Source organism: Chamaea fasciata, unplaced genomic scaffold (genome assembly GCF_029207755.1).
Source record: "Chamaea fasciata isolate MVZ Bird 193981 ecotype frontalis unplaced genomic scaffold, bChaFas1.0.hap1 SCAF_46, whole genome shotgun sequence".
NCBI lineage: Eukaryota > Metazoa > Chordata > Aves > Passeriformes > Sylviidae > Chamaea > Chamaea fasciata.
In genome coordinates, this window is record NW_027094131.1 from 458,518 (window position 1) to 479,270 (window position 20,753).

A 20,753-nucleotide genomic window follows, 5' to 3' on the forward strand; every position below is an offset into this window, starting at 1 on the left:
CCGGACCCCCCAAAATCCATCCGGACCCCCCAAATCCATCCGGACCCCCCCAAATCCATCCGGACCCCCCAAAATCCATCCACACCCCCTCAAAATTCATCCGGACCCCCCAAAATCCACACCCCCCGAATGTTTTTTGTTTCTCAAATTTATTATTTACACGACCCCCCCCCCCACCCCGGGGGAGTCCCACCGCTGCCCCCTCCCCCCAAAATCGGGGTGACAGCGGGGGGGGGCGGCGCCCTCAGCCCCCCGGGGGCGGGGGGGATAAATAGGGGCTGTGCTCCCCCCCGCCCCTCCTTGGGGGGGTTTTTGGGGTCGGGGGGCGCTGGGATGGACCCCCGGGGGGCGGGGGGCAATGCTGAGGTCCGGCGGGGTTATTTTTTTGGGGGGGGGGGTTATTTGGGGCTGGGGGGCTGGTAGGGGTCCAGCAGGAGGGAGCTGAAGGTGTTGACCTTGTCCCCCCCCCGCACCTCGTGGGGCAGCAGCGGCAGCTTCACGATGTGGAAATCCTCGTACAGGTCCTCCATCTGCGGGGGGGCAGGGTTTGGGACCCCCAGACACCCCCCCGAGCGCCCCAAAACCCCCCCGGATCACCTGAGACCCCCAAAACTCCCCCGGATCACCTGAGACCCCCAGACACCCCCCTGAGCACCCCAAAACCCCTCCCCAGAGCCCAGGTGAGCGTTCCCTGTCCCAAATCCCCCCCTAGAGCCCAGGTGAGCGTTACCCGGTCCAGGTACTTGCTTAATCCCCTCCTAACCCCCCAGGTGAGCATTCCCTGCCCCACATCCTGCCCCTCGGGGCCCAGGTGAGCGTTCCCTGCCCCCCAAACCCCCCCAGGTGAGTGTTACCTGCCCCCCTAACCTCCTGAAACCCCTCCCCACACCCCAGGTGAGCATTACCCGTCCCCCAAACCCACCCCCCGGGGCCCAGGTGAGCGTTACCTGGTCCAGGTACTTGGCCTGTATCTTGTGCCGGGCCTCGCACATGCGGCAGGGCCGCAGCGGGTCGGGGAACACGAGCTGGTTGACCACGATGTTGTGGGTGTCGATGCGGCACTTGGCCAGCTCCTGGATCAGCCGCTCCGTCTCGTACAGCGACAGGAACTCGGCGATGCACACGCAGATGAACGTCGTCTGCTCCTGGGGACGGGGGACACGAAAGGGACATTGGGGACGCATTGGGGACACATTGGGGACATGGCAGGGCCATGGGGACACCCACACACAGTGACACAGTGACACAGTGACAGGAACTCAGCGATGCACACGCAGATGAACGTCGTTTGCTCCTGGGGACGGGGGGGACACATTAGGGACATTGGGGACACGTTGGGGACACGTTGGGGACACTGGGGACACATTGGGGACACACTGGGGACAGTGACACGGCGACAGGAACTCGGCAATGCACACGCAGATTAACGTTGTCTGCTCCTGGGGACGGGGGACACGTTGGGGACACGTTGGGGACACATTGGGGACATGGCAAGGCCATGGGGACACCCAGACACAGTGACACAGGGACAGGAACTCGGCCATGCACACGCAGATGAACGTCGTCTGCTCCTCGGACACAGCAGAGGACGTTGGGGACAAGGACACAGGACACACGTGCCACCCGCCAGGTGCCCACCGAGGGCTCCCTGTCCCCAGCCGTGCCCTCGGACAGCGTTGTCCTTTCTCCCTGTCCCCATCTCGATCACTGTCCCTGTCCCTGTCCCCATGGTCATCCCTGCCCCGAGGGGTCCCTGTCCCCAACCCTGTCCCCCGGGCTTTATCCCTCTCAGGAATGTGCACAGACTGGCCCAGACCTGTCCCTGTCCCCGTCCCCACTCCCTCCCAGCCCCCAGTCCCATCCAGTCCCTCCCAGTGCCCCCAGTCCCTCCCGCTCCCCCCCTCAGTCCCCGCGAGTCCCCCACTCCCTCCCAGTCCCCTCCCAGTCTCTCAGTCCCCCCAAGCCCCCCATTCCCCCCCAGTTCCTCCATTCTTTCCCAGTCCCCCCCAGTCCCCCATTCCCTCCCAGTCCCCCCAATCCCTCCAACCGCCCCCAGGCCCCCATTCCCATTCCTCCCAGTCCCCCCCAATCCCCCAAGCCCCCCCAGTCCTCCTCAGCTCCTCCATTCCCTCCCAGTCCCCCCCAGTCCCCCGTTCCCCATGGCTCACCGGGTCCTTGAACTGCTCGCTGACCGAGCGGATCACGGGCAGTGTCTCCTCCAGCTTGGAGGCCAGTTGGTCGGCGTTCATGTCCCCCAGGCCCAGCATGTTACACATCTGGGGGGGACACAGGTGTGAGACCCCTGAGCCCCCCAGAGACCCCCTGACACCCCCCTGAGACCCCTGAGCCCCCCCAGAGCCCCCTGACAGCCCCAGAGCTGGTCGGCGTTCATGTCCCCCAGGCCCAGCATGTTACACATCTGCGGGGGACACACGGGTGTGAGACCCCTGAGCCCCTCAGAGACCCCCAGAGCTCCCCTGAGCCCCCCTGACACCCCCCAGAGCCCTCCAGAGCCCCCCAGACACACCCCAGAGCCCCCCAGACAGCCCCAGAGCTGGTCGGCGTTCACATCCCCTAGGCCCAGCACATTACACATCTGGGGGGACAGGGCTGTGAGACCCCCTGGAGCCCCCCAGCCCCGGTTATCCCCTCCCAGAGCCCCCCCAGCCCCAATTCTGCCCCCCCGAGCCCCCCCACCTGCGAGATGAAGGGGCTGATCTGGTTTTTGATCTGCATCAGGCGGCCCAGGCCCCTCTCCACGATGGTGGGGAAGTTGAGCAGGCGCAGCGTGTGCCCGGTGGGCGCCGTGTCGAAGACCACCACCGAGAAATTCATCCCCTTCACCAGCCTGGGGGGCCGGGGGGGGTCAGCGCGGGGCTGAGCCCCTGAGCCCCCCCACCACAGCCAGAGCCCCCCAGAGCCCCCTGCCCACCCCCCGAGCCCCCCGTCCCCACCTCATGACCTCGGCGTAGCTCATGGCCTCGTCGATGCCGGGGAAGGCGCTCATGGCCTCCTGCATCATCTTCTTGCCCATGCTGAGCACGTTGTCCTCCTCGAAGAACTCGTCGGGCAGCTCGGCCACGCCCAGGCTGGGGTCGATCTCCTGGGGGGGGACAGCCGGGACATGGACCCCCCGGGACCCCCCAACACCCACCCAAACTGCCTAGAGCCCCCCGGGACCCTCCAGGACACTCCTGGGACCCCCCAAAATCCCCCCCAGGCCACCCCAAAACGCCCCTCTAGACCCTCCAGGATACCCCCAGACCCTCCATGACTCCCCAAAACACCCCCCATGACCCTCCAGGACCCCCCCCAAAGACCCTCAAGTCCCCCCCAGACCCTCCAAGTCCCCCCCAAACGCCTCAGAACCTCCCAAAACTCCCCCCAGACCCTCCAGGACTCCCTAGGACCCCCCAGGTCTCCCCCAAACCCCCCCCCAGACCCACCATGGCGAAGAGGTTGTCGTAGCCCGTGACCTTGGTGGGCACCTTGGAGAATTTCTGGTCAAAGGCGTCCGAGATGTTGTGAGCGGGGTCGGTGGAGATGATGAGCACGCTCTCCCTCACTCGGGACAGCTGCACGGCCAGGCTGCAGCTGGGGGGACCGGGGGCGTCAGGGGGGGGCTCGGGGGGGCCCTGGAGGGTCTTGGGGGGGATTTGCGGGGGTCTGGGTGGGATTTCGGGGGATCTGGGGGACTCAGGGGGCATCTGGAGGGGATTTGGGGAATTCTGGGGGGTCGTGGGGGGGTTCCAGGTGGGTCTCAGGGGGGATTTGGGGGGCTCAGGGGGGTCCTGGGGGGATCTGGGGGGCTCAGGAGGGATCTGGGGGGAGTTTTGGGGGGTCCTGGGGGGATCTGGGGGACTTTGAGGGGGATCAGGGGGCCTCAGGGGGGCTTTGAGAGGTCCTGGGGGGGTCCCAGGTGGGTCTCAGGGGATCTGGGGGAGACGTGCGGGGGTCTGGGGGGATCTGGGGGACCTTGAGTGGGATCTGGAGGTTCTAGGTGGGTCTCAGGGGGTTCCTGAGGGGGATCTGGGGGGGATTTGGGAGGTGCTGGGGGGTTTGGGGGGGTCCTGGGCGGATCTCGGGGAGCTCAGGGGGATCTGGGGGGCTCAGGGAGGAACTGGGGAGCCTGGGGGGCTCAGGGGGGCTGCTGTGGGTTCCCCCCAGAGCTGGGGCCAGCCGGACACGATCAAAGGGACAGGGAGGTGTCACCCCCCAGGTGACCGTGTGTCCCCCCAAGTGTGTGTGTGTCCCCTCAGTTGCGTGTGTCCCCCCAGGGGGGTGTGTGTGTGTGTGTCCCCAGGTGTCCGTGTCCCCCCAGGTGTGTCCCCCCAGGTGCGTCCCCACCTGCACGTGGTCTTGCCCACGCCGCCCTTGCCGCCCACGAAGATCCACTTGAGGCTGCGCTGCTCGATGATGTTCGCCAGCGTCGGCTCCAGCGGCTCCACGTCGGGCGCGTCCTCGAACTCCTCGGGGCCCTCGGCCGCCCACCCGCCGCCCGCCGCCGCCATCTTCCCCGCGCCGCCGCCCGCCGCGCGCTGATTGGCCGCCGCAACGCCGCGCCCTCCTTTCCTCCGCTTCCCATTGGTAGTGTTACCCGTCGATCACCGCCGGGGGGGCGGGGCGGAGCGCCGGGAGCCCCCCGCGCGTTGCCGGGCAACGCCGCTCCGCCGGCGGGGGCATCGCGGTGACGTCACTGGAAGACGCCGCGGCGGCGGCGGTCGCGCTGACGTCATCGGGCGGCGCCGGGCGGCGGCGGCGGCGGCGGACAAGATGGCGGCGCGCGGCGAGGACCGGGAGGCCCCGGAGGCGCCTTCGCCGCCCCCGCCGGGCCCGGGCGGCGGCGTCAACGTGTTCGCCAACGACGGCAGCTTCCTGGAGCTCTTCAAGCGCAAGATGGAGGCGGAGGAGCAGCAGCAGCGGGAGCGCGAGGCGGCGGCGGCGGCCGCGGAGGCGTCCGGCGGCGGCGGCGGCGGCACCGGGCTGGGCCCGCAGCGCGGGGCCGACGGCGCCAAGAGGAGCGGCGGCGGCGCGCTCAGCTTCGTAAGGACGCGGCGGCCCGCGGGCTCCTCCCGGCTGCGCTCCTGAACGCGTGAGGGGGGAGCGGGGCCGCTCCCGGTGTCCCGGTGTCCCGGTGCTCCCGGGGCCGTGCCTGGAGCTCCCGGTGTCTCCGCGCTGTCCCCGGTTCTGTCCCCGGTTCTCTCCCCGCGGAGCCGCTCTCAGGCCCCGTCCCGGGGGCGGGTCGGAGCTCCGCGCGGCGCTCCGGTAACGGGGCAGGTGTGTCCCTTCCCCAGGTGGGGCGGCGGCGGGGCGGGAACAAGCTGGCGCTGAAAACCGGAGTGGTGGCCAAGAAACAGAGAACGGACGAGGAGGTGACGCCGGGGGCACCGGGACGGGATTTGGGGTCGGGGTGGGGGATTTGGGGTCCTGGAGGGACTTTGGGGGACCCAGGTGGGGAGATTTGGGGTCGGGGTGAGGGATTGGAGGGGCAAATTTTGGGGTCCTGAAGGGAATTTGGGGTCCGGGAGGGGATTTGGGGTCCGGGGTGGGAAATTTGGGGTCAGGTGGGGACACTGGGGGTTCTGGGAGGGGAAATCTGGGGTCGAGGTAGACCCGGGGAGGGCTTTGGGGATCAGGACGGGGGTCCCCGGTTGTTCTGACCCCCCCCCCCCCGATATTTTGGGGTGTCTTTGGGGGGTTTCGGGGCAGGTGCTGACGAGTAAAGGCGACGCCTGGGCCAAGTACCTGGCGGAGGTGCAGAAGTACAAAGCTCACCAGTGCAGCGACGACGACAAGACGAGACCGCTGGTCAAATAGCGCCGGCCCCCCCCCAAAAAAATCCCGCGGGGGGAGCCCCAAAACCCGGCCCGGAGCCCCCCAAAACACCGGGCAGAAACGGCCCCGCCCTCACCTGAAAACACCTGGTGGGTGGGGCCTCACCCCCCAAAAATTACCTGATGAAATAACGCCCCCCCCAAGATATCGGCCTGGGGGGGGGGACCTGACCCCGCCCGCCCCCCAAAAATATCAATGAGAGAACGCTGACCCCGCCCCCCCAAAATCCCCCCTGCCGAGGGGGTCCGGCCCCGCCCTCCCCCGAATGTGGCCACGCCCCTTCCCCAAAAACGCGTTTCCAGGTGGGGACCCCCCCCCAAAAAATCCCCGGGGGAGTCCCGGCCCCCCCAAAACCCCCCGGGACGGATGGGGGGTCCCGCCCCGCCCCCCCTGTAAATACCTATTGAAGGGTTGGGGGGCACCGGCCCCGCCCCTTTTCTATGGCCACGCCCCCTCCCCGACCCGGCCCCCCGAGCCGCGTTTTGGGGGGTTTTGGGGGATTTGGGGGGGGGGCGCAGCAGCATTAAAGAGCTCAGAGGTTTCGGAGGTGCCGAGTAGTTTTTGGGGGGTCTGGGGGGGCTCTGGGGAGGGAGGAGCCCCGAGTGTCCCCCCTGGTGTCACCTGTGTCCCCCCAGCCCCAAAAAACCTTTTTTTGGTCCCCCCCCAGTCCTGAGGTTTCACTGGTTTTGGGGGATTTTCAGGTAAATAAAGTTTGGGGGGGACACCTGTGGTGTGTGCCCGTGGGGGGGGGCGCCCTGAACCCCCCCAGTTCATCCCAGTTCCTCCCACAATCCCCCCAGTTTATCCCAGTTCATCCCAGTTCCCCTAGAGCCACCCACAGTTCATCCCAGTTCCCCCAGAGCCCCCCCCAGTTCATCCCAGTTCCCCCAGAGCCCCCCCCAGTTCATCCCAGTTTCCCCAGAGCCTCCACCAGTTCATCCCAGTTGCCCTCAACTGCCCCTATTTCTCTCCCAGTACCCCAGAATCCCCTCGCCAGTTCCTCCCAGTTGCTCCCAGTTCCCTCTGGAGCCCTTTCCCCTCATCCCAGTTTCCCCAGTTCCCCCCAGTGCCCGTGTCCGCGGGGGGGGGGGGGGTTTGGTGTTCCCCCCCCAAATCCCTCGCAATGGTTTGGCCCGCGCGCGGTGCACGCTGGGATTTGTAGGCCCCGTCGCGCTCCCGGGACTCGGCGCTTGCGCGTCGAGGCCCCGCCACTTCCCCCGGCGCGGCCCCGCCTCTTCCCGTCGAGGCCCCGCCCCCTGCGCACGTGACGCGGCCGCGCGGGGCGGACGGTGGCCGGCGGGGGTCACGGGGGGCAGCGGCGAAACCCCCCCCGGCCGCGCTCCGGACCCCCCCCGCCCACCCCCGGACACCGGGGCCGCCCCCCGAGATCCCGGGATCCCTCCCCCCCCCCAACAGCGCACCGGGACACCCACCGGAGCCACCGGGCAGGTACCGGCGGCGCGGGGCCTGCGGGGGCGCTGAGGGGAGAACCGGGGTCCGGGGGGGGGAAACCGGGGGGGTCCCGTGGGGAGGAAATCGGGGGGGTTAGGGGGTCCCGGGGGGGTTCGGGGGGCTCCGGGGCTGTTTCGGGGGGCGGGGGCGGCCCGGGGCTCAATCTGGGGGTGCCGGGGGGGGGCGATGGGGGTCGGGGGGTGCCGGGATGGGGGGGAGGGTTTATCGGGGGGAGGGGAGGACCCCGGACCCTTCCCCACCCCTCCCGTCCTGTCCCGGTTCTCTCCCGCCATTCCCGGCCCCACGTGCGCCGCGCACGCTTCTCCCGGGACCCCCCTCCCCCCCCGGAAAACAACGGGGACCCAACCCGGCCCGGGGGGGGGGGGGTCCCCAAATGTCCCCCCCCGAGTCCATGCCGTGGGGGATGCCCCGGATCCCGCTCCACCGACCCCCAGGAGCCCCATTTATTGACCCCGAGACCCCCCCCCCGCTGCTTTCCCCCCCGTTAATTGACCCCGCGCGCTCATTTTCCCCCATTTAGCGACCCCAGGATCCCCCCGGACCCCCCCCCGGAGCCCCCCGCTCGTTTTCCTCCCATTTATTGACCCCCAGGACCCCCCCAGGACCCCCGATTTATTGACCTCAAGACTCTCTGGGATCCCCCCCCGCTCATTTTCCCCGATTTACCAACCTCAGGACCCCCCCAGGATCCCCCCGGACTCCTCATTTATTGACCCCCAGGACCCCCCCCCCGCTCGTTTTCCTCCCATTTATTGACCCCCAGGACCCCCAGGACCCCCCGGCCATGGAGTGGCAGCCGGACGAGCAGGGCCTGCAGCAGGTGCTGCAGCTGCTCAAGGACTCGCAGTCGCCCAACACGGCCACGCAGAGGGTGGTGCAGGACGTATCCTCGGGGGGCCGGGACCCCCAGCGTGGGGCTGGGACCCCTGGGATGGGGCTGGGACCCTCAGGACTGGGGCGAGACCACCAGGAGTGGGGGATTCAGACCCCGGGGGTAGGAGGGTCTCTCTGCCTTGTGGGGAAAGAATTGGGGTGGGCACCCCTGGCCCCGTGTCCCCCCCGGCCCCCTGTGTGTCCTTGTCCCTCCTGTCCCCCCATGTCCCCCCTGTGTCTCCCCTGTGTGTCCCCCCATGTCCCCCGTGTCCCTGTCCCTCCCTGGTGTCCCCCAGTGTCCCTGTGTGTCCGCCGTGTCCCTGCTCCCTCCTTAACCCCCCCGCAGAAGCTGAAGCAGCTGAACCAGTTCCCGGATTTCAACAATTACCTGATCTTCGTGCTCACGCGCCTCAAGTCCGAAGGTGGGGGGCGTCTGGGGGTCTGGGGGGGTCACGGGGGGGTCCGGGGGGTGACAGCGGCCGCGGGGGCCCCCCCAGCCCCCCCCAAAGGCGCCTTTGCCCCCCCAGACGAGCCCACGCGCTCCCTGAGCGGGCTGATCCTCAAGAACAACGTCAAGGCTCATTTCCAGAGCTTCCCCCCGCCCGTGGCCGAGTTCATCAAGCAGGAGTGCCTGAACCACCTGGGGGACGCCTCCTCGCTCATCCGGGCCACCATCGGTGAGGGGGGGCCCGGGACCGCCCCCAAAACACCCCGAAACTGCCCTAAAACCACCCCAAAACTGTCCCAGAACGGCCCTGAAACTGCCCCCAAAACTGCCTCAGAACGGCCCCGAAATTGCCCCCAAAATCACCCTGAAAATGCCCCCAAAACTGTTCCCAGAACTGCCCCGAAATTGCCCCCAAATCTCCCTTCCAAACCTCCTCCAGATCCCCCAAAATTCCCTCCAAACCACCAAAATCCCCTCCAGATCCCCCAAAACACCCCAAAACCTCCTCCAGACCCCCAAAACCCCCTCCAGATCCCCCAAAACCTCCTCCAAACCCCCCAAAATCCCCTCCAGGTCCCCCCAAACCTCCTCCAAACCCTCCAAATCCCCTCCAGATCCCCCAAACCTTCTCCAAACCCCCAAAATCCCCTCCAGATCCCCCAAAATCTTCTGTAACCCCCGTCTCACCTGTGCCCACCTGTCCCCAGGTATCCTGATCACCACCATCGCCTCCAAGGGCGAGCTGCAGATGTGGCCGGAGCTGCTGCCCCAGCTCTGCAACCTGCTCAACTCCGAGGACTACAACACCTGCGAGGTGCTGCGGGCAGCGGGGGGCAGGACACCTGGGTGCACCTGGGGAGGGGGCGGGGGCGTGGCCTCCCCTGAGCCCCGCCCCTCCCCAAAATCTCCAGGGGGCCTTCGGGGCGCTGCAGAAGATCTGCGAGGACTCCTCGGAGCTGCTGGACAGCGACGCCCTGAACCGGCCCCTCAACGTCATGATCCCCAAGTTCCTGCAGTTCTTCAAGCACTGCAGCCCCAAAATCAGGTGTGGGGGTCAGGTGGGGACACACCTGGGGGTGCCCAGGTGGATTTTAGGGTGGGTTTTGGGGGTGCCCAGGTAGGTTTTGCAGGGGGGGTTCTTGGGTTACAGGTGGCTCTGAGGGTGCCCAGATGGGTTTTGGGGGTCCAGGTGTCTCTGGGCGTGCCCAGGTGACCCCCGGCCCCGCCCCACAGGTCCCACGCCATCGCCTGCGTGAACCAGTTCATCATGGACCGGGCACAGGCGCTGATGGAGAACATCGACACCTTCATCGAGGTGAGGGCACACCTGGGGGTCCCTGGGGTCTTACCTGTGCCCCTCCCCAGCACGTGGGGGTCTGCGGGGGGTCTGTGGGGTGTCCCCAGGGTCTCACCTGTGCCCATCCCCAGCACCTGAGAGTCTGTGGGGGGTCCCCAGGCTCTCACCTGTCTCTGTCCCCAGCACCTGGGGGTCTCTGGGGTGTCCTTGGGGGTCCCTGGGTGTCTGTGGGGTGTCCCTGGGGTCTCTGGGCTCTCACCTGTCCCCTCCCCAGCACCTGTTCGCGCTGGCGGTGGACGAGGACCCCGAGGTGCGGAAGAACGTGTGCCGGGCGCTGGTGATGCTGCTGGAGGTGCGCATCGACCGCCTGATCCCGCACATGTACAGCATCATACAGGTGAGCCCGGGGGCACCTGGGCCCGGGTGAGGGGTCTGGGGGTTACCCGAGCGCAGGTGAGCTCACCTGTCCGCACGCTCAGTACATGCTGCAGAGGACCCAGGACAGCGACGAGAACGTGGCGCTGGAGGCCTGCGAGTTCTGGCTGACGCTGGCGGAGCAGCCCATCTGCAAGGACGTGCTGACGGCGCACCTGGTGCAGTGAGTCACCCCAAAAAACCCCCAAATCCGCCCCAAAACTCACACTGAACCCACCCCAAAAAACCCCCAAAAACTGACCCCAAAAATCCCCAAATCCACCCCAAAAACCCACCCCAAACCCACCCCGAACCCGTCTGCAAGGACGTGCTGACGGCGCACCTGGTGCAGTGAGTCACCCCAAAAAGAAACCCAAATCCACCCCCAAAACACCCCCAAATCCGCCCCAAAGTGACCCCAAATCTGCCCCACATCCAGGCTGATCCCGATCCTGGTGCACGGGATGAGATACTCGGAGATTGACATCATCCTGCTCAAGGTGGGGACACTGGGGGACAAGGGGGGACACTGGGATGGGACACTGGGGACACTGGGGGACACTGGGGACACTGAAGATACTGGGGGGACACTGGGATGGGATTTGGGGACACTGGAGATGATGACATCCTCGAGCTGACCCCTGTGATGGTCACTTGTGTTCGTACTGTCTGATCCGGGGTGGGCGGGGCTCTGTCACGATGACGTCACGTCACGATGTGACGGCGTCGTGTTGTGACACAATAACGCCATGTTGCAATACAAGAACATGCTACAACACGGTGGCACAGCGTCGTGACATGGTGGCGTGATTCTGCAATACAACGACATCATGTCGTGATACAGCGACATCGTGTTGTAATACAACAGCATCGTGTCACGATATGGCAACATCACGTTGCAACGCGACGATGTCACGTCGTGATACGATGACTCCATGTCACGATACAATGACTCCATGTCACAACATGACGGTGCCACGCTGTGATACGGTGACACCGCCGTGTCGCAATACAATGACGCCATATCGCGACGCCCGCAGGGCGATGTGGAGGAGGACGAGGCCGTCCCTGACAGCGAGCAGGACATCAAGCCGCGGTTCCACAAGTCGCGCACGGTGACGCTGGCGCACGAGGAGCAGCGCGGGGGCGACGGCGACGGGGACGGCGACGACGAGGACGACGACGACACCCTGTCCGACTGGAACCTCAGTAGGGGCGGGACGGGGCCTCTCGGGGTGCCCCCGGGGGTTGTGGGGTGTCCCCGGGGGTTGTGGGGCGCCCCCGGAGCCCGTTAACCCCGTCCTCCCCGCAGGGAAGTGCTCGGCGGCGGCGCTGGATGTGCTGGCCAACGTGTTCCGGGAGGAGCTGCTGCCGCACCTGCTGCCCCTGCTCAAGGAGCTGCTCTTCCACCTCGAGTGGGTGGTCAAGGAGTCGGGGATCCTGGTGCTGGGGGCCATCGCCGAAGGTGAGACCCCAAACACACCCGGGGCACCCCAAACACACCCAGGGCACTCCAAACACGACCCCAAACACACCCGGGGCACCCCAAACCCATCCTGATCCTGGTGCTTGGGGCCATCGCCCCTTTAGGCTGCATGCAGGGCATGGTGCTGTACCTGCCCGAGCTGATCCCACACCTGATCTGCTGCCTGGGGATCAATCCCAGGGGTACAAACCCCAATCCTGGGGTACAAACCCCAATCCCAGGGGTACAAACCCCAATCCCGGGGTAGAAAGCCCAATCCCGGGGTAGAAAGCCCAATCCCGGGGTATGAACCCCAATCCCGGGGTAGAAAGCCCAATCCCGGGGTAGAAAGCCCAATCCCGGGGGGCAGAGCAGGGTCCCTGACCCCATGTCCCCCCCCAGGCTGCATGCAGGGCATGGTGCCGTACCTGCCCGAGCTGATCCCACACCTGATCCGCTGCCTGGCCGACCGCAAGGCGCTGGTGCGCTCCATCGCCTGCTGGACGCTGAGCCGCTACGCGCACTGGGTGGTGGCGCAGCCCCCCGAGCTCTACCTGAAGCCCCTCATGACCGAGCTGCTGCAGCGCATCCTGGACGGCAACAAGCGCGTGCAGGAGGCCGCCTGCAGGTGACACCGGGGACGGGGGACAGCGGGAGACGGGACAGCGGGGGGGACGGGACAGCGAGGGGACAGCAGGGGGTATTGGGCATTGAGTGGGTTTTGGTATGTCCCTGCAGGTTTGGGGTCCCTGTGGGTTTCGTTGTCCCTGTGGGTTTGGAGTTGTCCCCGTGTGTTCCGGGGTCCCCGAGCCCCCCGGGGGTGATGACAGCTGTGCCCTGACCCCCCTGAGGACACCGTGTGTTCGTACTGCCTGACCCGGCGGGGCCCCGGGGCCGTTCCGGGGGTCTCCCGCGGGGTTTCGGGGGTCCCTGACCCGTTTTGGGGGGTCTCGGCCCCGCAGCGCCTTCGCCACGCTGGAGGAGGAGGCGTGCACGGAGCTGGTGCCGTACCTGAGCTTCATCCTGGACACGCTGGTCTTCGCCTTCGGCAAGTACCAGCACAAGAACCTGCTCATCCTCTACGACGCCATCGGCACCCTGGCCGACTCCGTGGGCCACCACCTCAACCAGCCCGTGCGTGCCCCGTGGCCCCCGGTGTCCCCGACCCTGCCCTGGTGTCACCCAGTGTCTCTTGGTGTCTCTCAGTGTTCCCAGTGTCCCCTGCTGTCCCCGTGTCCCCACTGAGCCCGGTGATGACCACAGACATTCGAATCCCGAACTCCCCGTGTGGATGTCTCTGTTCTGAGGGCCTCAGGGCACAGCAGCGTCACCTGCTGTGTCCCCAACCCTGCTGTGTGTCCCCAGCACTCGGGGTGTCCCCTGCAGCGTGCCCCGTCCGCTCAGTCTGTCCCCAATCCCTAGCCAAATTCTGTGGTGACATCCACCCCCCACTGTCCCCTGTCTGTGTCACCACAGCGCTGTTCCCTGTCCCTTGTCCCTGTCCCCACGGCACTGTCCCCTGTCCCCTGTCCGTGTCCCCACGGCGCTGTCCCCTGTCCGTGTCCCCACGGCGCTGTCCCCTGTCCGTGTCCCCACGGCGCTGTCCCCCCCAGGAGTACATCCAGAAGCTGATGCCGCCGCTGATCCAGAAGTGGAACGAGCTCAAGGACGAGGACAAGGACCTGTTCCCCCTGCTGGAGGTGGGGCGGGGCCAGCCGGGGGGTGGCAGGTGGCGGCGGCCCCCCCGCGGTGTCCCCAACTGTCCCCGCCGTCCCCAGTGCCTGTCCTCGGTGGCCACGGCCCTGCAGAGCGGCTTCCTGCCCTACTGCGAGCCCGTCTACCAGCGCTGCGTCACCCTGGTGCAGAAAACGCTGGCCCAGGCCATGGTGAGCCCCGCCCGGGGACGGGGACACGGGACAGGGGACACGGGGACAGGAGGACATGGGGGACATGGGGACAGGGGACATGGGGGACACGGGGACAGGTGATTAGGGGCAGGTGACACGGGTGATGGGTAAAGGGTGGCATGGGGAGTGGGTGATGGGTGACAGGGGGACAGGTGATGGGTGACGGGGACAGGTGACACGGGAGGCAGGTGATGGGTGACAGGTGACACAGGTGATGGGTGGTAGGTGAGGGGTGACGGGGATAGGTGACACGGGGGTGGGTGACAGGTGACACAGGTGACACAGGCGCCGTGTACCTGCGCCCCCAGATGTACAACCAGCACCCCGAGCAGTACGAGGCCCCCGACAAGGATTTCATGATCGTGGCCCTGGACCTGCTGAGCGGGCTGGCCGAGGGGCTGGGCGGCCACGTGGAGCAGCTGGTGGCCAGGTCCAACATCATGACCCTGCTCTTCCAGTGCATGCAGGTGAGGGGGCTCACCTGGGCCTGGGGGGAGACACACCTGGGCACCCGAGAGTCTGGGGGGGTTCACCTGTGTTATTCCTGTGTTACATCTGTGCTTCGTGTTTGCCCTACCTGTGCCTCACCTGCATTCTCCCTGCGCTCCCCGTGTTCTGCCTGTGTCCTCCCACCTCACCTGTGTTCTGTGCCCTCACCTGTGCTCACCTGTGCTCCCCCGTGCCCAGGACACGATGCCCGAGGTGCGGCAGAGCTCCTTTGCCCTGCTGGGTGACCTGACCAAGGCCTGCTTCGTGCACGTCAAGCCCTGCATCGGTGAGCGGGGGTCCCCGGGGCTGGGGGTGTCACCTGAGCTCACCTCTGCCCTCACCTGAGCTCACCTGTGCCCCCCTGTGCCCCCCAGCCGAGTTCATGCCCATCCTGGGCACCAACCTGAACCCCGAGTTCATCTCCGTCTGCAACAACGCCACCTGGGCCATCGGGGAGATCTGCATGCAGATGGGTGAGACCCCCGAGACCCCCGGACCCACACCGAGCTCCCCTGGGACCTCCTGAGAGCCCCAAACCTCCCCTGAGACCCCCTGAGCCCACCTGAGACCCCCAAACCTACCCAGAGCTCCTCTGGGACCCCAAAACTCCCCAGATCCCCTCTGATCCCCCCCGAGCCCCCCTGATCCCCCCTGACACCCACGTCCCCGCAGGGGCCGAGATGCAGCCCTACGTGCCCATGGTCCTCAACAACCTGGTGGAGATCATCAACCGCCCCAACACCCCCAAGACGCTGCTGGAGAACACGGGTGAGGCTCCGGGGGGGCTCCCCGGGGCGGGGGGACCCCAAAACCCCCCCAAACCCTCCCCCGACCACGGTGTGTGTCCCCCCAGCCATCACCATCGGCCGCCTGGGCTTCGTGTGCCCGCAGGAGGTGGCCCCCATGCTGCAGCAGTTCATCCGGCCCTGGTGAGTTTTGGGGGGCTTTGGGGGGTTTGGGAGGGTCTCTGAACCCCCAGTTTACCCCCCCGTCCCCCCCCGCCAGGTGCACGTCGCTGAGGAACATCCGGGACAACGAGGAGAAGGACTCGGCGTTCCGCGGGATCTGCGTCATGATCGGGGTCAACCCCGGCGGGGTCGTGCAGGTAACGGGGCTGTGGGCACAGGGGGCAGCCCGGGAAACGGGGGCAGAGCAGATCGTGTGGGGCAAAAAACTTCATTTTGGGGCAAAAAACCCCTCGTTTGGGGCAAAAAAACCCTCGTTTGGGGCAAAAAAAACCCTTGTTTTGGGGCAAAACCCCCTCATTTGGGGCAGAAAACTTCATTTTCGGGAAAAACCCTTCATTTTGGGGGCAGAGCATCTTGTTTTAGGGCAAAGAAAGCTCGTTTTAGGGCAGAAAACCTCATTTTGGGGTAAAAAACCCTCAGTTTGGGGGCAGAGCATCTCGTTTTAGGGTAAAAACCCCTCATTTTTGGGACAGGTCACCCCATTTTGGGGCAAAAAAACCCTCATTTTGGGGTCTGAACACCACGTTTCTGGGGTCAGAACACTCCGCTTTGGGGCGAGCAGGGAGCCCCGGGGTGGGGGTCACCCCTCCAGGGACCCCGGCCCTTCCCGGGGGGCTCTGGGGAGGGGGTTTCGGGGCTCCCTGGGGTGTCCCCCCAGTTTTTCGGGGTGTTTTTCTTTCCCCCCCACCCCAGGATTTCATTTTCTTCTGCGACGCCGTCGCGTCCTGGGTGAGCCCCAAGGATGACCTGCGGGACATGTTCTACAAGGTCAGGGGGGCTGGGGGCTCGGGGGGATCTGGGGGGTCCCTGAGGGGCTCGGGGGGATTTGGGGGTCCCTGAGCCCCCCAGCTCAAGCAGATGCTGAACCCAGAGCTGTCGGGGATGAGCCTCTGGGGGGATTTTAGGAGATCTCTCTGGGATTCGTGGCATCCCTGGGGGTCTCTGGGTGTGTTTTGGGGTCCCTGGGGGGTCCCAGGGTGTGTTTTGGGGTCCCTGGGGGGTCTCGGGGTGTGTTTTGGGGGTCTCAGGTGTGTTTTGGCATCCCTGGGGGTCCCAGGGTGTGTTTTGGCATCCCTGGGGGGTCTCAGGGTGTGTTTTGGGGGTCCCAGGGAGAGTATTTGGGGTCCCAGGGTGTGTTTTGGGGGTCCCTGGGGGGTCTCTGGGTGTGTTTTGGGGTCCCTGGGGGGTCTCGGGGTGTGTTTTGGGGGTCTCAGGTGTGTTTTGGCATCCCTGGGGGTCCCAGGGTGTGTTTTGGGGGTCCCTGGGGGGTCTCAGGGTGTGTTTTGGGGTCCCAGGGTGTGTTTTGGGGTCCCCTGGGGGTTCTCAGGGTGTGTTTTGGGGGTCCCAGGGAGAGTATTTGGGGTCCCAGGGTGTGTTTTGGGGTCCCCCGCAGATCCTGCACGGGTTCAAGGCGCAGGTGGGGGCGGAGAACTGGCGCCAGTTCTCGGAGCAGTTCCCGCCGCTGCTCAAGGACCGGCTGGCAGCGTTCTACGGGGTCTAGGCCGGGGACACCTGCGACAGGTGAGGGGGGCCCGAATCCCCCAAAACTGCCCCAAGAACCAGCCCCAGAGCAGGGCAGGCACAGCGCCTCGCCTCCCCAAAAATTACCAAAAAATCCCCCAAAAAATCCCCAAAAAATCCCCAAAAATTCCCCAAAATCCCCCCAAAAATTCCCCAAAAAATCCCCCAAATTCCCCAGAACTCTCTTTCCCCCCAGGTCGGCGCCCGGAGCCGGAGCACCCCGGGGGGATCGGGGGGGGCCGGGGCCGGTGCCCGGGGCCGGGGGGGCCCCAAAAACCGAACGGCCCCGCCCCCCCGGGGCAGGACTGAGGGGGGAGGGGCGGGGGAGGGGCCGCGGGTGGGGGAGGGGCGCCCGCGGCGGGGGGCTCCGGCCCTGGTGGGGGAGGGGCGGGATCCCCGGTGGGGGAGGGGCGGATCCCGGGGTGGGGGAGGGGCCGTTCCCGTGTGTCCCCCCCCCGTGTCCCCGCGCGGAGCCCCCGCAGCAGCCCCGGCCCCGGGGGGGGCCGCCGCCGTTTGTGCTTCGTCGTGAGGAGTCGGTGCCGCGTCCCGCGTGTTCCCTTTGCCCGTTTTCGTTCCGTTTTTTTACCGTTTACAGGGCGGGGAGGGGGGAGAGGGCGGGGGGCCGCGTGTGTCGCGCCGGGCGGCACAAGAGAGGCCGTTTGTGGACCGTGCGCCGTGTCCGTGTCCTTTTTTACCGGCGGGGGAACCGGGGCGGGCTCGGGGGGTCCCGGCGCCGCCGCCATGGCCGCGCCCGCTGCGCTTCCGGTACCGCCCGGTGACGTCACTGGGGGAGCTCCGCTCCCATTGGTCGATTCGCGCGTCGCGCCGGAAGCGGCTCCGGCCGTGGCCGTGGAGACGGGACGCGGCGGGGCCGGGCTGGGCCGGGAGCCGGGACCGGTACCGGGGGGGGCTCGGGGCGGGGCCGGGGGCGGGACCGGGACCGGGCGGGACGGGGGGCGGTGCTGGGAGGGTCCCGGTATCGCGGGGGGCGGCGTTGGGGAGGTCCCGGTACCGGTGGGAATTGGATGAGGGTTCGGGGATTCGGGAAGGGAGACGCCGGTTCGGGCGGGTCCCGGTACCGGGGGGGGGGGGGGGGGGGGCTCGGGGGACGGAGGCCGGTGTTGGGAGGGTCGCGATACCGGGGGGATCTGGATGCGGGCTCGGGGATCCGGGGATTCCGGCCCCGGTTCGGGCGGGTCCCGGTACCGGGGAGGACTCGGGGGCCGGTGTTAGGGGGGTCCCGGTAGCGGCGGGAGTTGGATGAGGGTTCGGGAATTCGGGCCCCGGCCCGGGCGGGTTCCGCTGTCCCATCCCCGGTGTCCCGGTGCCGACCCCTCTCCCGGTCCCGCAGCCATGGACGCGCCCCCCGCGCCCGCCGCCGTTTCTCCCGCGGAGCCCCCGGGGCCGGCGGCGGGCCCGGGGGGCCCGGGGGTCCCGGGGGGGCTCCTGGCGCTGCCCCCGGAGCTGCTGCTGCGGATCTGCGCCTTCCTGCGGGCCCGGGACGTGCGGCGGGTCCTGCCCCGCGTCTGCCGAGCGCTGCGGGACGTGGCCCGGGACGCCGTGGCCTGGCGGCTCCGCCTGCAGCGCCGCGCCCGCCGCCCGCTGCCCGCGCTGCCCGGTGGGTCCGGGGGAACCGGGGAGATCTGGGGGGTTTGGGGAATGGGGACCCCCGCCCGGTGCTGCCGGGTGTGTCCGGCGGGGATTTGGGACCTCCCGCTCGCCCCACCCGGCTCTGGGAACCCTTCGGGGCCCCGCCCCTGGTTTTGGGGCCCCCCCGGACATCGGGAACCCCCCCGGTCCCCATTTCCTCCCCCCCCCCATCAAAAACCCGAAGCCATCTCTGGGGTGGGGCTGGGGGGGTCACCCAGGGCTGTGGGGACCCTCCTGGGACCCCCAAACCTCGGCAGTGGGGGGAGGCTCCCACCTGTGGGTCCCCAATCCCCCCCCGTGCCTCTGGGGGGTCTCGGGGACAGCCTTGGGGACCCCCCCGTGACTTTTGGCCCCCCCAGAGGACGGGTTCGACTGGGCGGCCGCCTGCGAGGACCTGGAGGAGCACCTGGAGCGCTGGGGGGCCGGCGGGGCCCCCATGGAGCATTTCTCCCTGGACGAGGGGCACTTCGCCTCCGTGGACTCTGTCCTGCTGCTGCAGGTGGGGCCGGGGGGGCTCCAGGGGGGTCCTGGGGGGCTCCAGGAGGTTCTCTGGGGTTCCAGGGGGTCCCCAGGGTATCCAGGCAGGTCCCGGGGGTCTCCAGGAGGTTCTCTGGGGTCTCCAGTGAGTGCCGGGGATCTCCAGGAGGGTCCTGGGGGGCTCCAGGAGGTCCTGAGGAGCTCCAGGGGGTCCTGGGGGTCTCTCCAGAGGTGTCTCGGGGGTCTCCAGGACTATCCCGGGGGTCTCCAGGGGCTCCCCGGCTGACCCGCGCCCCCTTCCCGTCCCCAGGGGGGCTCCCTGTGTGTGTCGGGGGGCCGCGACCGCAACGTGAACCTTTGGGACCTGCGGGAGCTGGGCCGGGGCCCCCCCGGGAAGGTTCTGGTCAAGGCTCTGGGTTCGGGGCGCGGCGGGACCCACAAGGTGAGCGTTTAACCCCCGTCCCCGAGCCCCAAACGAGCCCCTCGGGGGCTCCCGGGGCGTGTCGGGCTCCGGCAGCGCCTCGGGGTGTCCCCAGGGCTGGGTGTGGTGTTTGGCCGCCCGCGGCTCCCGCGTCTGCTCGGGCTCCTGGGACAGCACGGTGAAGCTCTGGGACCTGGCGGCCGAGGGGCAGCAGTTCGGCGAGATCAGGTCGGGCCCGGGGGGGGTTTGGGGGGGCGCTGGGGGAGGCCGGGGGGGTCCCGCTGAGCCCCCCGTGCCCCCCCCAGGGAGAAGGCGGCCGTGCTGTGCCTCTCGTACCGCCCCGACGTGCTGGTCACCGGCACCTACGACAAGACCGTGACCGTGTACGACCCGCGAGGTACCGGGGGGGGGTTTGGGCGGGGTGGGGGCCCTGAGGGGACCCCGCTGAGCGCCCCCCGCGCCCCCTCCGCAGCGGGCCAGGCGCAGGTGAGCAGCTACAAGCCCCACGCCAGCGCGGTGCTGTCGCTGGCGGCCGACGAGCGGCTGATCGTGTCGGGCAGCGAGGACCGGACCCTGGTAGTGTTCGACCGCCGCGCCGGCACCGTCCTGCAGCGCCTGCAGGTGGGGGCCGCGCCCCGGAGCCCCCCCCCTTCCCCCCGGGGTGTCCCTGTCCCCCGGGCGGTGACATCCGCGTCCCCTGCAGCTGGACAACTACCTGCTGTCCATGTCCTACCGCGGCTCGCAGCTCTGGGCCGGCGACAACCAGGGCCGCGTGTACCTGTTCGGCAGCGGCGGCGGCGGCTTCCAGCCCGCTCGGGTAGGGGCTGGGGGGGCTCGGGGGGGTCCCGGGGGGGCAGGACCCCCACCCCGGGCCTCACCAGGGGTTTCTGTCCCCCCTCCCACAGTACTTCGACGTGGGGCACCGGCTGCAGATCACGGGGCTCTGGCACTCGCTGGGCTCCCTCTTCACCACGTCCACGGACAGGACGCTGCGGGTGGGGGTCCCCGCGGCTCGGTCCCGCGGGGCTGGGCTGGGGGGGGTCCTCGAGGGGCTCAGGGGGCCGCTGACCCCCCTCCCCCGGCATTGCCTCTCCCTCCTGCAGATCCACATCCCCACAGATCCCCCCCGCACCATCTGCTCCTGGACGCACGACGACGTCCTCAACGGGGTGAGGGGCTGTCCTCGGCCCTCGCACACGCGTGTGCACGCTCGGCCCCCGCCCTGACGCTCCCCTGCCTCCCCCAGATCAGCGTGGACGGGGACGTGGTGGCCGCGGCCTCGGGGGGACTCTCGGTCGAGGTGTGGAGGCTCAGGACCTGACGCCGGCGGGGGGGGGGGGGGGCTCCGGCCGCGCCCCGCGGGGTCCCCCCTGCGCCCCCCACGCCGGGGGGACCGGGCCGGGACCCGGGACGTGGGTGGGGCTGGAAGCTGCCGCCTGATCATGGGTATTAAAGGATTGGACTGGACTGGAGCGGAGCTCGTGTCCCCCTGCGGGTTCGGGGTGAATTTGGGCG

At 68.2% G+C, this 20,753-nt stretch overlaps 4 protein-coding genes across 6 annotated transcripts; 3 read left to right on the top strand and 1 right to left on the bottom strand.

The window, feature by feature from the left end:
* Nucleotides 1-147: 147 nt before the first annotated feature.
* On the bottom strand, nt 148-4,517 carry GET3 (guided entry of tail-anchored proteins factor 3, ATPase). The gene is made up of 7 exons (XM_066207721.1): nt 4,348-4,517; nt 3,447-3,594; nt 2,955-3,103; nt 2,698-2,848; nt 2,169-2,276; nt 948-1,145; nt 148-530 (listed from the first exon to the last, which is right to left on the bottom strand). The coding sequence occupies exons 1-7, from the start codon at nt 4,509-4,511 to the stop codon at nt 399-401; spliced, it is 1,050 nt and encodes a 349-aa protein (XP_066063818.1). The 5' UTR covers nt 4,512-4,517; the 3' UTR covers nt 148-398.
* A 217-nt stretch (nt 4,518-4,734) lies between these two features.
* TRIR (telomerase RNA component interacting RNase) lies at nt 4,735-6,025 on the top strand. The gene is made up of 3 exons (XM_066207732.1): nt 4,735-5,043; nt 5,295-5,372; nt 5,710-6,025. The coding sequence occupies exons 1-3, from the start codon at nt 4,774-4,776 to the stop codon at nt 5,815-5,817; spliced, it is 456 nt and encodes a 151-aa protein (XP_066063829.1). The 5' UTR covers nt 4,735-4,773; the 3' UTR covers nt 5,818-6,025.
* A 930-nt stretch (nt 6,026-6,955) lies between these two features.
* Nucleotides 6,956-16,998, top strand: TNPO2 (transportin 2). Of its 3 annotated transcripts, none has more exons than XM_066207673.1 (25): nt 6,956-7,284; nt 8,081-8,191; nt 8,528-8,603; nt 8,709-8,858; nt 9,337-9,443; nt 9,541-9,674; nt 9,863-9,944; nt 10,201-10,323; nt 10,406-10,524; nt 10,780-10,840; nt 11,381-11,549; nt 11,653-11,805; nt 12,208-12,433; nt 12,768-12,939; nt 13,419-13,505; nt 13,584-13,691; nt 14,021-14,179; nt 14,400-14,487; nt 14,576-14,674; nt 14,874-14,969; nt 15,055-15,130; nt 15,207-15,306; nt 15,863-15,937; nt 16,563-16,690; nt 16,887-16,998. In XM_066207673.1, the coding sequence occupies exons 2-24, from the start codon at nt 8,093-8,095 to the stop codon at nt 16,668-16,670; spliced, it is 2,667 nt and encodes an 888-aa protein (XP_066063770.1). In that variant the 5' UTR covers nt 6,956-7,284; nt 8,081-8,092; the 3' UTR covers nt 16,671-16,690; nt 16,887-16,998. The 3 variants fall into 3 exon arrangements, with proteins under 3 accessions (XP_066063770.1, XP_066063768.1, XP_066063769.1); XM_066207671.1 differs by having other exon boundaries at nt 6,957-7,284; nt 8,072-8,191; XM_066207672.1 differs by lacking the exon at nt 6,956-7,284 and adding an exon at nt 7,984-8,019 and having other exon boundaries at nt 8,072-8,191.
* A 533-nt stretch (nt 16,999-17,531) lies between these two features.
* FBXW9 (F-box and WD repeat domain containing 9) lies at nt 17,532-20,705 on the top strand. The gene is made up of 11 exons (XM_066207712.1): nt 17,532-17,587; nt 18,042-18,308; nt 18,700-18,839; nt 19,128-19,259; nt 19,354-19,466; nt 19,544-19,635; nt 19,711-19,859; nt 19,942-20,055; nt 20,144-20,233; nt 20,342-20,407; nt 20,485-20,705. The coding sequence occupies exons 2-11, from the start codon at nt 18,044-18,046 to the stop codon at nt 20,557-20,559; spliced, it is 1,236 nt and encodes a 411-aa protein (XP_066063809.1). The 5' UTR covers nt 17,532-17,587; nt 18,042-18,043; the 3' UTR covers nt 20,560-20,705.
* The last annotated feature ends 48 nt before the right edge of the window (nt 20,706-20,753 follow it).

Bases quoted from the DNA above. Each gene is read 5' to 3' on its own strand.
- TNPO2 (XM_066207673.1), top strand. From the start codon at position 8,093: ATGGAGTGGCAGCCGGACGAGCAGGGCCTGCAGCAGGTGCTGCAGCTG. The intron at 9,444-9,540 runs GTGCTGCGGGCA...CAAAATCTCCAG, and splicing joins AGGACTACAACACCTGCGAG to GGGGCCTTCGGGGCGCTGCA. The intron at 10,324-10,405 runs GTGAGCCCGGGG...CCGCACGCTCAG, and splicing joins ACATGTACAGCATCATACAG to TACATGCTGCAGAGGACCCA.
- FBXW9 (XM_066207712.1), top strand. From the start codon at position 18,044: ATGGACGCGCCCCCCGCGCCCGCCGCCGTTTCTCCCGCGGAGCCCCCG. The intron at 19,860-19,941 runs GTGGGGGCCGCG...CGTCCCCTGCAG, and splicing joins CCGTCCTGCAGCGCCTGCAG to CTGGACAACTACCTGCTGTC. The intron at 20,056-20,143 runs GTAGGGGCTGGG...CCCCTCCCACAG, and splicing joins GCGGCTTCCAGCCCGCTCGG to TACTTCGACGTGGGGCACCG.
- TRIR (XM_066207732.1), top strand. From the start codon at position 4,774: ATGGCGGCGCGCGGCGAGGACCGGGAGGCCCCGGAGGCGCCTTCGCCG. The intron at 5,044-5,294 runs GTAAGGACGCGG...TCCCTTCCCCAG, and splicing joins GCGGCGGCGCGCTCAGCTTC to GTGGGGCGGCGGCGGGGCGG. The intron at 5,373-5,709 runs GTGACGCCGGGG...GTTTCGGGGCAG, and splicing joins AACAGAGAACGGACGAGGAG to GTGCTGACGAGTAAAGGCGA.
- GET3 (XM_066207721.1), bottom strand. From the start codon at position 4,511: ATGGCGGCGGCGGGCGGCGGGTGGGCGGCCGAGGGCCCCGAGGAGTTC. The intron at 2,849-2,954 runs GTGGGGACGGGG...CCGGCCCCCCAG, and splicing joins AGCTACGCCGAGGTCATGAG to GCTGGTGAAGGGGATGAATT. The intron at 1,146-2,168 runs GTGAGCCATGGG...CCCCGTCCCCAG, and splicing joins GCGAGCAGTTCAAGGACCCG to GAGCAGACGACGTTCATCTG.